Raw genomic sequence first — 16,142 nt, forward strand, 5'->3', positions numbered from 1 at the left:
ATACTGACTCGGCCGAACTGTACGGTCTAAAACAGGAGCAGGCAATCATTTTTGGAAGGAAGGCCATACTGTCCCCTCTGAATGGCTGGTAACAAGGACCACATAAGAGGAAACACTGGTAAATGAGATCACAGCATACAGTTGTCATTGGAATCTATAAACTTGCTTTTCTTCATCTCTTATTATCAAATTACCATGGGAGTAGACAAAAGCTGCTGCTTCCTCCCATAATGCCAGTTTGTGGAAAACCTATGGAAAGGGAGACTAAATCTTCACTTTCCTCCATTGATACAGATAATGACTTTTCTTCAAAGTGACAGCAGCAATTCCAACATAGGAAAGATTGTAATTAGCAAGACAGAAGCAGTGCAATCATAACTTCTGGAGGAAGGGGGAAAGTTTTTAATCTTGCCCATCTCCTTATTCATTTGTACTGAACAAGAGCACGAAGAAGATTCTTTTCAAACATTTCAAACACTTTCTCCACCAGTATATCCAAACTGATAAAAGGACACACCCAGGGTAATTCACACATGATGGCCCATATATGTTCTAAAATGAAGTTTTTTGGGGGGGTTAAATAAAGATTCAAAGTGGACAAATAATAAGCTTGATGAATCTTTACTTCTAGAATAATCACAAACCTTTCTCTGTGGAGATCAGTGATTTTCACTCCTGACAGTTCTTCCAGTTCTGCTACGGACCCAATACAAACCACCTGTCAACATTCAATATGTTTGCATATTTATTGATTAATAATAATAATAATAATAATAATAATAATAATAATAATAATAATAATAAACATTTCTCTAAATTTAAAGTAGAAGCAGTGATTGCAAAATAGGAACTGATATTGTGGGTTTAACCAGTACATTTTAAATGTGTGTTTAATTTTAAATGTGAAAACATCATTTTTCAAAATCAAATACTGTAACCTTTTAATGAGGACTATATAGTCTGCAGTGACAAAGGCTGGCTAAGATATTACATGCAGAAGTTACCCTATGGATGCCATATCCATTGCAAATGAGCCTTTTTTCAAACAAGACTCAGAAATTAAGGGCCCAAAAAGCTACTTGTAGTAGGGTTGCTTATCTTTATAAAACAATTTAGGTTAATACAAATCAGCAAGAACCTCATATCTGAACGTAAGCAAGAAATACAAAATATATTTATATAAAACATAATATAAAATATAAGCTATCAAGTTATTTAGTTCATAAGAATTATGATACAAATCATTACAAAGTTCATTCTCATATCGCCTTTCTTTACCTACCTCTTCAAAATCATCACTGACCCACAATGGAATCGGAGTTCCCCAATAACGGTTTCGTGAAATAGCCCAATCCCGTGCATCTCTCAACCAGTTGCCAAACCGCTTCTCTCTCACGAAGTCAGGAACCCTAATCATTTTTAAAAAGATTCTTAATTATGCACTGTTATGTGTACATTCTCTACTGGGTTGATTGACATTTTCTGTTCATTTAACCATAGTTAACTGTCAGGAGAAATCTTCTCTCCTACTTCTAATGAAATCTCATCCCAGCTGCCTCAGCCATTAAGATTTACATTTCTACTAACCTTAATTCTTAGCACTGGCCCATAAGGAACATTATCCCTCACCCAGTGCACTATTTGTTGTTCTTTCACATTTCATTTTTTCATTGGGCTACTCAGTGGTAAGCGGCATCTTGTTCTATTCTGTGGCCCTATGCAAGATTCTTAATGCATGCCTGAGTGTTTATTTTTATCTCTTGAAAGCCCCCATTTTTCAATGGTTAATCAAAGAATATTAAATAGTAATATTTAGTTTTCTTGGACAAGAATCAGTCAAAACAGAAATTCATTCCACATTTCACTTTATAAAATAAGGGTTCATATTAAAAAATCAGGTTTTGACCATATTCATTTTGATGCCCATGTAATTCTTTTCTAATATTTTAGAATATGAACTTATTAAATTGCACTCTTAATGTTGACCTTAGGAGAAACTTTAAAATCATAAATGGAATACTGAATTAAGATAAAAGAGTAATTGAGCACACTGTTAATGTGAAAAATTAACTTTGCAACCTTGCTATTTGATACAGTAGCTTTCTGCTTCAAGATATGGATGGGTGGTATCTTCCTTTTTGAGTATAGAAAAATATATTCCAATTTAATTTGTTAAGTAGAAATTCAGAAAGGAAACAATATAAGCAAAATTATATATTATTTCGCAACATGCTTTATATTTTTTCAGAGTTTGAACATCCATGTTTTTTAAATCAAGCATTGAATACAACACAAAAATATTAAAAGCAAAATATATAGCAATTGTATTCCCTGCTCAAAGAGAAAACTTCTGAACAGCTGCAATATCTCTATATAAATATAGAGAAATAGAGAAATTTCCCATAAGACACTGTAGAGAATACATTGCTATTCTCTGATTGATCAATTGATTATGTGTCATCAAGCTGTTTTCAACTCCTAGCAACCACATAGGCTGTTCTCTAGAAACAATCAAAAGAGAAAGGATGCTGAATGTACAGTAACTATTAATATACAAAGACATGCCTGGGCAACATCTCTGCCCCCATGTAACAACAATAAAGATACAAAGTCCCACCAGCATTAAAAAAAATTTCAAATCCACACCATGACATAATTACTAGAGCCTTTCCCAGCTAATTATTTTTTCAGACTCATTTTGAAGTTTCAGACTCAGCTGAAGTTTCTAGAGCATTTTCAAAATGCAACTTGCCTTTGTCCCAAAGGGCCCACTTAGAACATGGGTCTATCTTAAGAAAGCTTTTTAAAAAATCAACTGTGCTTTAAGACATAAGGCTCTATCATTCAATAGAGGTTGATTATCACTTGGTCTATGGGCTGTCATCTAGTCTATTACCAATTTCAAATTACTGATTCATATATCCACTGCCATAGCTAGGCTTAATGAGAAAAAGAAGTACAGTGGGTATCATCCAGGAATTCTATAGCCTGCATGTCACATGTGGTATTCTTACCTATAAACTTTGGTTTATACAATTATTAGAGTAACTTCTATTAGTTACTCTCAGATGTAATGAAATCACATGGATAATTTCCATCTCCTTCATCCACTACATACTGAAATGACGCTGGGTAGTTTGCAGTGCAGTGTGGTGTGATGCAGGGGTGGGGTCTACTTACTTTTACTACCAGTTCGGAACGGAGCCACGCATACGCGCACGAAGTGTTCTGATGATGTTGGGGTCGGTGGGCGGAGCCTCCCTCCGGTTTTACTACCGGTTCTATAGAACCGGTCTGAACAGAGGGCAACCCACCACTGGTGTGATGGCATGATGTGAACCTGCCCATCTATCATGGCTATTAATAGTAGTAACGTGGTTTTGTTTGGGCACAGCATGTTACATGAATGTGGCCACTGTATGTTGTTAACCTGTTTTAACAAGTTCCATGAACTCAGCCGCCTACTAACTCACTGAATATATTCTTTCATCTCTCTCTCCCCATACTCAGGAATATTACCTTGACTCTAAGGGCTAGATCAAACAATGTTAGAAGCAACTAGCATGAGACAAAACTCTTCTGATACAAAGTGTTACCTAGCCTAATAATGAAATAACTGCAGGAAAATAACTAAGCCCAGAACCCACTAGTTCAACTCTGAGCAACCTCTAATATATAACACGTATGGGCAAAAAATGTTTCAGAAGGCATGCAAATGGGAGAAATGGACAGGCAGGTAAACCCTTACAATAATGAGCAAGAGAATCCCTGCATACAAGCCTGACATTGACAGACGTTCATCTTTTTCTTATATCTCTTCTCCCTTTGGGTCTTAAAACAACAAGCTCCTGAGCCTTCAACAAGAAATCCCAGAAGGATCGTAACTGACAAGAACTCTGGGAAATCTCAAAGTCTTGCCCAGTTGTAAATCTGCCACGAATCAGATTTGCTTGGAAGCTCACAACAGTTTTTTTCATAATATAGCAATAGTTCCTTTTCTGGCATTCGATGCAAGAGTGCCACCCAGTGAAGTGCAGGTCACTGCCTCTGGTGCAGACATTCCTATCTACCTTTTAAAGCTGGAAGTTTTTTCCTATTTGTTTCCTTTTAGTAAACCTGAAATGGGAGTCTGAGAGGCAGCCCAAGAAAAAGTGTAGATGGATGGATGGAGAGGGAGGGGGAAGGAGAGGGAAGGAGGGAGGAAGGGAGGGACAGACAGACAGACAGAAACAGAAAAAGCCATATGGACTTCTGCCGCCTTCATTAGAATCATTTTCCCCCTTTTATACTTATCTGTATCTTGGCCAAAGTTTTATATGCTCTTCTTATTTTTAGAATACTACCTTTATATTTCTTGTTATTTTAATTAATAACAAAAAGAGAAAAAATACAAAAAAGTGCTTTAACAAAAAAGTGAAAGAAATATGACAAAGTAAAAATATGTGTCATTATAACATAAACACTTAGAATTCTATATATAGCAGTGTTAGCGAACCTTTTCGGCACCAAGTGCCAAAAAGGGAGTGCGCGCGCACAGGGGAGTGCCAGAAACCGGAAGAATAGCTCCCTGGTGTGCACAAGCAGGAGCGCCAGGAACCGGAAGAGCAGTTCCCCGGCGCACACATACTGAGCTTCCAATTTCCAGCATGTGTATGTGCACTGGTCACCTGGTTTTCCGGTTTCTAGCGTACATGAAGAGCAGCTGGCTGGCGCACTGGAACCCGGAAGAACAATGGGTGATGGCTGGTGTGCCCGGAGAGATGGCTCTGCATGCCACTTCCAGCACACGTGCCATAGATTCGCCATCAATGATATATACACTTGTCTAATGTAAATACTATTCAAATACATATACATTCCTAATACATTTATTGGACTCCATTTCAATACCTTGCCCCCAGATGCAAAACTGGCCCCTGGTCTCCTGGGCCTTCTAGAAGAGCATGAAGACCTAACTCTGCCAACTCATGCGAGGATGAAAGATGGGCACGCAACCCTGGGGCGGTTGGTGGCCTGAGATTGCTCCCTCTGCCTTTTAACTTACCTTTTATCCTTGCTTTTATCTGTTTGTCAATTGTATTTTTATTATTTTATTTGTAAACTGCCCAGAGTCTTTTAGATGGATGGTACGCAATTATGTTTATATAGAAAGGACTATCAAAAGCAGCACTTTGTTGGAAATGTAATAAGGATAATGCTTCTTTAAAACATAAACATGATTAACTATTTATAACTGTTTATTTTATAATGTATATTTTGTTTTTTGTCATTTGTGTTTACTGTGTTTTTTTCTTTATCTGTATTAATAAAGTTTATAAATTTATATAAAAAAATAAAAATAAAACATGTTTCTACAATGTCCTTACCAAGTTTTGTGAGAAAGTTATGGATTATATAAACATGGTTATGCAACAAAAGTTACAAAAGTTACAATATTCAGAGGATTTTTTTAAAAAAAACTATACACCTAATATATGAAATTTGACAACTGGACAACATAAATTGATTCTCTGTGCCCTTACTATGAATAAAAGTCTGACATTGTGACTGGAAAGATAAATGTATGGCTCCATTTATTCAATGGCTTGAAGACCTGATTGTAGTTGCCACTCACGAGCATATTGCTTTTAGACACAGACTTTGTATAGACAAGTATAATGAAAGATGAGACTCATTTATACAGAACATAGAAGACTAAACAAAATTTTGTACCTTACCAAATAACTGTGGTTAGTGTATACTTTGTTCTTAATAATAACCAGTCAACCAAACAAGAAAATAAAAAGTTTTAAAAAGGAATTTGTATTTAACTATACAAATTTTGCAAGTTGCTTAGCCCTACAGGGACATACATCAGGAATTTATATGCACTTCTGGTTTTATATCCCACCAGGAGATACTTTAGAAAAGCAATTATTATATACTGCCATCTAGTTTTACCGTCTTGTTATGGCTTGTTCTTTGGGAAAATTATAATCAGTTCTGAAGTATTAGACCATAAAACCTGACTAGTTCAATCTGCACTCAGTTGATGGGATCCCTATTAGTCAACTCACCACTTACAACTTGCTTTGGACCAGAGTGTCCCAAACTGTGAGGTGTATCTCCCTTAGGGAGGTGCCAACAGAACATTTTAGCTGTACGTTGGTATAATAAATCCACTTTTCCCAAAGTTTCATTGTATTGTTTTCCTGGTTCGTTTTGTTCTTTGGAAATTTAGAGGAGGTACATACATTTAGACTGCACTAATGGGAGGTGTGATGGCGTAAAGTTTAGGAATCCTTGCTAAGTTAAATCACAGTACAGAACTCCAACCTTTCTTAGATAATGGCATATCTGGGAAGCCGAAAACATTTTATAACAACTCTCCAAAACTGGTGCCATTGGAGAAATTTGCCCTTTCACCAAATGATTGTAATGGACATATGTCCAATGGAAAAACGCCCATTAATCAGCAGGACAATTGATGAGGGGTGCCTGTCCCTTTTCTTTTTCTTTTTAAACCGCTTTGACCTCCTCAACTTATGTTTGTCTCTCTTTTCTGGGAGGAGAGGAGCAATCCCAAGTAAAGGAGTAAATTGCTACCAGTTTCCATTTTTGTTTTCTAAGTATAACTATCAGCTCACAAGCCTTTTTGGAGAGAAAAATACTGGAGATGACACTTTGCTCTGGAGGAGGATAGCTTCATTTTAAGAAAAAAATTAGAAGGATTTTTTTAAAATGAAACTGGGCAGCCATACTGTTGGTTATTGAGATAGCCCATGGGCACCACTCAGGGAATATCTCAGTCCTTCAAGGTAGACAAGATCAAGAAACAAGATGCTGCATAGACCTAAAATTATTCTTATTAGATGTCTAATCTAATAGCCATCTATTTTACTTTCTCTTTCTTTCATCTTTTTGTGAATTAGGGAATGTGAATCTTAGTTGTTTCATAAATCTCTATCTTTGTATGAACTTAACCCAAATTTGTTGCCTTGCTCCATCAATGTCCACCTTAATACTTTCTAAAGAATTTTAGAATTGTAGGCACAGTTGCTCTTATGGATAAGGAAACAGAACTTCAGAGATGTGTCATTTATAAAATAAACACTATTTATGTAAAGCATTTGTATATCATTTCTCATTTTATGTATTCCAATTTGTTTATTCAGATTGTTTAAACTCGCCATTTTAAAGAAATGACAGTTCCATTTAATTTAAGATTACAGACTAGTTGCACTTTGTTCCTTCTAGTTCCGTGATGGCGAACCTACGGCACGGGTGCCACAGGTAGCACACGGAGCCATATCTGTGCGCACGGGAGTGTTGCCCTACCTCAGTCCAGCACGCATGTGTGTGCTGGCCAGCTGATTTTTGGGCCTTCCGGGCCCACTGGAAGTCGGGAAACGAGCTGTTTCAGGGCCTCCAGAGGGCCTCCAGTGGGGAAGGCCATTTTCGCCCTCCTCAGGCTCCTAGAAAGGCTCTGGAGCCTGGGGAGGAGAAAAAAAATGGGCCTACCGGGCCCACCGTGCCATTGTGTACCAAAAGCAGGAGGAGGGTGGGCGGGTCACGCATGCATGCGTGGGGGGAGGGGGCGCATTGAATTATGGGTGTGGGCACGCGCACGTGCAATCCCCCCCACTACCCCCGCTTTTGGCACGCGACGGCAAAAAGGTTAGCCATCATTGTTCTAGTTAGTAGTTAATTGGAATCTCAATTTTTAGTTAGTAAATTCCTAAATATAATTTAGGGGGAAAATCAATATTAAAAAACACAAATTTTATGATGCTGCTGTAGTTTATTACTAGAACTTATGGTTATTCATTTTTGAATGATCAGTAAGATCATAGTTCGTCATAGTTTAAGATCAGCTATTCTTAAATCTTAAAATATGTCAGTTCAAAAATACATTAGTATTAAGCTATTATCTCATTAAAAACTAATTAGCTATTCAATTATGTTATAAAATTTTCCAAATCATATTCAATCTATTTCATCACAGAAAATACCTATAAGGAATAAAAAGGATTCCTAAGAGACATTAAGTCCTATCAATCAGCAATTATTCTAGTCAGTGCAAGCATCACGATAAATTCCAAAGATTTTATAGAATTCAGAAGTCTTTGGTTGTTCAGAGTTTTTATACTTAGAACATAGCAAATTCCTCAAGAGTCTTGACTGAATTAACAGACAATGGCCTTGTACCTTTACATGGTGCCAAAGTGGAACAAACTGTAGATATTTTGAACATCTACAAAAAAATTTATGGCATATAGTCCAAATATCAATATATACACATTTAAAATGACCATGTAAACATAAAACACATTTAAAAATACCGTATTAAAGTGTCAAAATAAGTCTTTTCTGATCAAAGTAGCCTGCAAATCATAACCAAATACATATAATTGTATATATTCCTCATATAAATAGATGCTCATCAATTAAGGCCTTAATGGCAAAAATATTATTTGCTATCACAGAATATTTTTATACCTTCAAGCATGATATCGATGCCAATTAACATACAAGATAGTTTAATACTGTTACTTTTCCCATTAGCATATTAGCACTGCAGTAAATATAAAGTTTACTTTCTACAGACTCTTTATAAAATCTTAAATTCATCCATCTGCTTATCATAAGCCAGTGAGTAGAATCTGACACAAAGGATTTGTTTACATTTAGCTGAATAAAGTTTCTATCATTATAAGATGCTATCCTCATCCACAGATGAAGATTAAAAAAAAAAACCTTCTTCCTTAATGTCATGAAGCATAAACTGCAATTTGATCCTCTTGCATTAAATTGATTATCTTTCCAGATCCAAAACAAGCATTTTGCTAAAAGATTTGAACAGCAAGATATCACTGAACAAGTTCTATTTAATAAGACTATTGCCTATATTTATTTCCTATATTCTTGATAAATAGTTTTTGTTTTTATTAGATTATGAATTGTCAAAACAAAGATTATGGTTACCAAGTTTGGTAAAAGACATCCTACTGGGCTTTACCAAGAATTCAACTGCACAAAATTAAAATAAGGCAAAGTTTAAGTTCACTTGGCAAAATACACATATCACATTCCCATGCCACTCACGTTAAAAAAAAAAAAAGGGAGATGAAGGCAGCAAGCTTTATATAGTTCTACAAGATGCAATATCATGAAAGTATTTTTAAAGGATTAAAAACCCCTCCCTATTAACTGAATGCATGAATGCTAATTTATTGTATGCAGATTGCAGACTCAGAATGTCCCAGCATTCCTTAGAACATTTTGTTTTTTTCTCCCATAATGTTCCTATTTGGCTTTTTGGGGGATGGTTCCTTAATTTCCAAAACATGAAATCTTCCAGTACAGAAAGTGGTTTATAGTGTTGTAGATGTTGTCTGGGACCATGATGGCTCAGTGGTTAAAGTCGCTGAGCTTGTCAGCTGGGAAGCTGCTAGCCTGGGTTTAACATCCAAGTGCCGTGTAATGGGGTGAGCTCTCATTACTTGCCCCAGCTCCCACCAACCTAGCGGTTTGAAAGCATGCCAAATGCAAGTAAATAGGCACCACTTCGGTGGGAAGGTAACAGCTGTCCCGTGCACTTTGGCGTATAGTCATGCTGGCCACATGACTACAGAAAAGTCTTTGGACAATGCGAGTTCACCCCAGGTATGAAACAAAGATGAGCACCACCCCCTAAGAGTTGTACATGGCTGCTCAGGGGAAACCTTTATCTTTACCTTAGATGTTGTCTAGTCCTGAAACTCATTCTGATTCCTTTCTAGTAAGACTGACGTCAGAAATGTCAAATGCCTATTTATTTTGGGGAATATCTATATGACTATTCATTAAATGTATATGCCATCCATCACACTATAAGGCAACTCTTAACATCCCAGCATTCACAAGAGTATTGCTTAAAGCATTGTAAGCCGCCCTGAGTCTCCGGAGAAGGGCGGCATATAAATCAAATTAAAAAAAAAAAAAAAAAATCAAGGTGATATTACAAAACTGTATGGGCTAAATATTTCTGACCAATTCTTTTGTTCATCTTTAGATCCAGTCTTTCTCTAGTCTCCCCACAATTTGTCACAGGAATCATCTTTGAAGAGCAACAGGTTGGCCTTTATGAACTAAGCGTTACCTATTGATTAATGCACCTCTTTCCTTCTTTGGAATCAGTTTTGTCAATACATTGTTTTTTAAAAAAATAAATAATACATGTTGATGGCTATATTGTTAAGTCTGTAGATATAGAAAATATTATTTCTAATCTACAGGGGAAATTTAAAAGGAAAGAAGGACAGAGAACCGATGCCAAAATGCAACACTTAAACCCTTTTAAAATTCCTGCTAAAACTATTAAGAAGCACACTCATAAGAATATTGGGAGGGGGGGCAATCAATGAACAAAGGGGAATCAATGAACACAGAACTATCCTCAGATCTTAAAAGAATAAAGCATGATGTAACATCAGCACCTTTGGAGAACTGTGATTTTGTTAGCGATCTTTATGACTCAAAGCACATTATACTAATTAAGACAGAAAAACAAGATGAAAGGAGATAAAACATGAGCTAAAAACCAAAGAATGACATCTGGGTACTTTGTGAGCTGATCATAATGAACCACCGGCAATGCATCTTTTAAAAAGGCATCTGATTGCAACCAGACTTTAGATTTAACTAGATATTTAAGCAATTCATTGTTAAACATGAAAAAAAAGAGCAGATCACAGTACCAATAACATAGAGAATTGTTTTCCAGCAACTTTTCCACCATGTGTTCCACACGAACAAACCAGCTTGGAACTGCTTTGTATATCAGAGGTGTATCTGACCTGAAAGAAATTGAATAGACAGAAAAAATGTTGTTGTTTTTTTAACTATCCTGCAAAGTGTGAATGACCGTGTTTGGTTTCCATCTAAAAGTTACTGGATAGATTCCAAGTGATTTTGAGTGGAATATTATTGTACCTGTTGCACCCAAATCTAACTAAATTGCTTATATAAATGTTTTAGTACATCATCATATACTTTTTTAATGAAATCTATCAAAGGGCTAGATTCATTATGCCAACCTTAGAAATATTCACGAGTTTTTATATCTTGCAAACAAATGTATTTAGCTACAGCTGACTTAATTTTATTACCACACATAAACCAACACACTCCAGTTCCCCACTTTTCTATGTCTTGCCCATGATTATCTTCAGTTCCATTCGCATTGCTACATGTTATTACTAGATGGGCATAAATGACAAAAAGCTCTTAAGTTGCCACTTGTTTCATGAATAATTCTGAACCTTTTAAAATCAGTAATGGAACTTGCATACTGGAGGCAGAAGCAGTAAATATTGCAGGCAAAAGAACGAACCTTATAGAGAAAAAAAAATATGAATGTTAACTTTGGAATGAGTTAGAAGAAACCACAGTCTTTCCTGTCCTTCTTTCACTTCCACATTATTGGAATATTTAACTTTGCATTCTATTTCATTCATCAACAATCAGTTTGATTGTTCAAACTGGCTCTGAAGTCATTCTGATAATCATTTTGTGTTTGCCTAAGGATAAGAGAAAGGGCTAGCGCTGGGGAGAAGAGCTGGTAAGCAAGCAAGCAAGCGTCATGTTGACACTTCAGGCAGTCAGACCATTTCCCTCTGTTTAGCAGTCCAAGAATTGAGGGCAAGAAGTCCATGGCATACAGTGATAGTGGTGACCCAGATACACCAATAGTGCACACACCTCCAAAGCAAATATTTATTCTTTTAGCATATTTATACAGACACCCTTCCTCAAAAGAACTCTGGACAGCAAACAGACGATAGAACAATATAATAATCTGTCCTTAAAAATATTAAACATGCCCTTAATTATTTCACTAGCAGTATAACAGCTACACCTGCAATCAAATCAGAGCTCCATCTGCAACCTGGCCCCAATGCCAGGTTGCAGATCTGACAATCTGGGAGAATGCCCAGATCTTCACAGTTTTCAAGGAGGCCAACAGGATTGGCCTATTTGTATCTCAGGGAGGAAGTGGTTCCACAAAATAGAGAAAGCATGCTTCCTAGGCTCCACCTAGGATGCTAATACAACTTCCCTGATGGGATCTACAGCATGCCCATTCTGCCTGATTAGCGTGATGGGCAGAAACTACCAGGGGAAGATAGCCCCATTTAATGTAGAGCCATTAAAGGGCACCCAGGACAACCAGGACTGTGCAGTGCACCCAGAACCCCTTTGGAAGCCAGTGCAGTTCATAGGTGCCCTATATGGCACATTTCACTGCACGCTAGACCAGCTGAATCCTCCAAATGCTCTTCAAGGGCAGACCCATGTAGAATATGTGACAATAGCCCAAATGAGAGGTGACAAATGCTTGACTGACCATGAGCAGTACCTCCTGATCTACCCCGTTTCCCCCAAAATAAGACATCCCCTGATAATAAGCCCAATCTGGCTTTTGAGCACATGGCAATAAGGCCAAGCACTTATTTCAGGGTTCAAAAAGACAAGGTCTTATTTTCGGGGAAACACGGAAGGCAAAACAAAGCTACAATTATAAATAGTTTCCTAGCCATGGCTGTTGTGAACAGAAATCGCATATCCAGGACAATACCCAAATAGCACACCAACTCTCCCTGCAGGATTGATACCCCCTTCAGAATCAATGATGAAAAATCATTAGATATTTGGGGAAGGGGGGATGGAAACGACACCACACATTAAAACTCACAGCTAATCAGACTTGTCAGTTTGATTCTTCCATATCCAGACCCACATAATAGGGTCTAGACACCGGAGAAAAATACCTCAATGGCATCACTTCAGAACCAGACCTGAGATATTATGCTAATGATACTTGACCCCATGTTGACAGATGATCTCACCCAACGATTTCATGTTAATGTTAAATATGAAGCCCAAGGAGTTCAACATTACATTAAAAGTTTTTGTGTTTGTTGTGTGATGCAATCGCAAAAGTAACACCCTCTGTTGATTTGGTTAGTCTGTTGGTTTACAGCATTTGCGCAGTGCAGATGCACAGTCTTGTTTTACTTTTGATGCTGAAATTCAGGATATCTGTGAGGTGACCTGTGAGGTAACCTTCACAGATACTCTGTGAGGTAACCTTCAGAGGCACTGGCTACCCATGTACACCTACATTGACTAACCCATCATTAACACAGTAAGTATGGTATTTTATGTTAGACGTTAAAATGTCTCTGTTCATCTGTTTTCATTATGTACATTTTGCTCTTTTGTGGCAGAATCAGAATAAATTTAAAAATGTCAGAGTCTATACCAGTTATCCTGCTGATCTCGGTGGGTTCGCTGTGGCATTCTATGGAGTACAGTGCTACAAAGACTAGAAAGGAACTGTGGGGGTTTTTTTCTCCCCAATTCTGTTTGCTGCAGTTTTCTTTAGCAATGCAAATAGAAAAAGAAGAGTTGTTTTGATCAGCAAGAGTCCGTGCATGACTCATCACTACTCTTTTCCCGGGTATGCCACCGAGTATTGAGGACGTATATGCAATTTACATTTAGAACATCAATGCTGGAAGCCATGAGGGGAGGGAGTAATAATTTTTTTTATTTTATTTTCTCAGGACCTCTTCTCTCTTAGGCATAAGAAAGTTTTTTTTCTATTGTACCAGGAGGAAGAAACTGCAGGATTTTTTTTGAGGGGGGGAGGGTTGGCAGTCAACAAGGATAAAATGAAAAATCCTTAAATACAATGGTGGAGGGAGACAGCATATTCCTGACTATTTATAAGGTTAGCTTTAAGCATAGTTTTAGAAGAGGAAGTTTGTTTTATTTTTACCATTTTTTAAAATTACATTTTAATAACTGGGATTAATGTAATGCTTTTTCCCAGGAAAACTTCATGCTTTGGAGAAGGTAACTGATTGAAAAGGTTATCTCTTGTTTTAGAAATCAAAAACACAGAGCCAGTTTATCTGTCCTCTCCTCACAGTCCTTTCAGTTATTATATCTGTATTTCCCTGGTTGGTCTACTGCAAACACTATCAGATTTGGGATGTAAAAAAATTAGATTCCGTGTGTTTAGTTTGCAGGTGGGGATGGTGTCTCTGCCCTATTCATCAGGATCTCATTTCAATATTTCTATGACATTAAATTCAGAAAGTTTACTATTTTCGAAGTATTTTGAAAGCTGAAGCAAGATGAGAACCCAACAATATACATAATGTTTAGACCGAAAGCAGCTTTTAAAAAAAGATCTAACTTTAAATGTATAAGAAGACCTACATAATTGTATGCTTAGATGATATTCTTTGATTTCAAGAATTTACATGATCTTTGCTTTATTGAATGATCCCATCTCCAGTTTTTAAAAATCAACTGGCTGTAAAATTCCAGATGACCATTAAATGGCTGGAAAGTATTGACTTTTTTCAGTACCTCTGCTTCTATCTTGTTTTTTGCAGCCAAGGTTATGTTTCATATAGGAAATGGGAATTCCAAACTGATTGATGTTTTGTTTCAGCTGAAGCAAGAATAAACAAATCATTCTAGGTTTACCTCTGCCGAGACTATGGTTAGCCCAAAACAAATTGGCACCTCTGAAATGCAATATTTTGTAGCCAATTTGAGATAAAAGTGGAAGAAAGCCAGTTGGATGTAGTAGTTAAGGCATCAGGCTAGTTGGGTAACCCTGGCCTCACTCTCAGTCTAGGAAGCAGGCAATGGCAAACCACTTCTGAAAAACCTTGTCAAGAAAACTGTAGGGATTCATCCAGCCAGGAGCCAATACTGGCTGAAAGGTATTTTCCCCATCCCCTATTGAGATAACTCACTTTCCATTTCATGTGCACCTATACTAGTATTTTACTTGTAGACGGGTACATATATTTGAATACAATTTTTGAATAAGAATAAAGTAGTATGTTTTTTTCAAAAATATGTGATTAAGCAGGGCACTCATTTTAAACTTGTGTTGCATTAAAACCTCTTACCTCCAGCAGAAAGGATAGTTGTGCTTAAAAGTGCTGATTTGGACCAATCTTCCTTGTTCCTTTAGTGCTTTGATTATATTTTTATCGGCGTCCTAACAAAACAAGTTGTTAAGTTTAACATTAAACCAAAATATCTCACAGAGAAAATTTGTAAATTGGTAGCCATTTCCACTGTAATACACAATATACCTGAAACTTATTGAAAAGTAATACTGTATTTTAAAAAACAAAATTCTGAAAAATAGACACTTTAAAGCCAATTTAAAGTTCTTGAACGGAGGTAAACTGCACAATATCTCACCCAGCTATTTCCTCACAAAGTACTTGGGTTCATACTTAATGCTTTGTTTTAGGTTGAATAAAGTCAACATCATTACTGTGAATGAATTTAAATACCCCAGGAGACCAAAAAGAAACATTATGTGCAAATTCAGTGAATGTAAAGGGTCATTTATGAAGCTATTGTTGCATAGCGGTAGTTTGTCTCAAGAGTAAGAGACTTAAAGACCTGGTCATTTAGACTGGAACTAGGATATGGAACCTAAATATGAAAACACAGAATAGATACAGCACAGAAGATTATAGATGAATTTTTCAAGCAAAATTCCTAGCTTATTCAGGACCACTAACCTTGACGTACTGTCCAGAGAAGTCTGTCACTTCTGCTGTGAAACATCCTGAAGCATCAACAGGACAAACAGGTACTGAATCCTTCTGAATAATATTAAAATCCATGCAGACCCTGTAATCATCCTATGAATAAAGAAATACAAAATAACTGAGCTTTTTTGTTTTGGCTTTTGAGATAAGACTTTTAGAGTTCAGAATACTAACTAAATTATCTAATACAATCATGGATAATATTTTCTTTACATTATGAAATGCTTTTGTAGAATCAAAATATTTTTTGTGAAAATTCTGTTCTATATATCTAATATTTAATCATACCAAGAATTGATTCAACATGCACATTTATTGCTTTTGGGATACAGTATCAACTGGTGACTTGGATGTGTCAGTAACTTATCACAATGAAGCCACAACTGTTTGAACATAATACAGTGAAACATTTTATGATTTGCTTGGTTTTACCTTACTATGTAAAAACATCATTCTGTGTTACTCCGAAAACACGACCCACCCCAATAATAAGGCCAACCCTAATTTGGGGGGGTGGGCCTAATA

The 16,142-nt window shown here is 36.6% G+C and overlaps 1 protein-coding gene across 1 annotated transcript in view; it reads right to left on the reverse strand.

The window, feature by feature from the left end:
* The window catches only part of IARS1 (isoleucyl-tRNA synthetase 1), an 80,497-nt gene that overhangs the window by 45,462 nt on the left and 18,893 nt on the right, over positions 1-16,142 (reverse strand). The window contains exons 11-15 of the mRNA XM_070933684.1: positions 15,588-15,710; positions 14,958-15,049; positions 10,719-10,817; positions 1,283-1,409; positions 645-718 (exon numbers count right to left, since the gene is read on the reverse strand). Coding sequence (XP_070789785.1) covers positions 645-718; positions 1,283-1,409; positions 10,719-10,817; positions 14,958-15,049; positions 15,588-15,710 — 515 coding nt within the window. The remainder of the gene's footprint in view (positions 1-644; positions 719-1,282; positions 1,410-10,718; positions 10,818-14,957; positions 15,050-15,587; positions 15,711-16,142) is intronic.

Source organism: Pituophis catenifer, unplaced genomic scaffold (assembly GCF_029215685.1).
Source record: "Pituophis catenifer annectens isolate HBS135680 unplaced genomic scaffold, rPitCat1.0.hap2 SCAF_2, whole genome shotgun sequence".
In the NCBI taxonomy this organism is placed as follows: Eukaryota; Metazoa; Chordata; class Lepidosauria; order Squamata; family Colubridae; genus Pituophis; species Pituophis catenifer.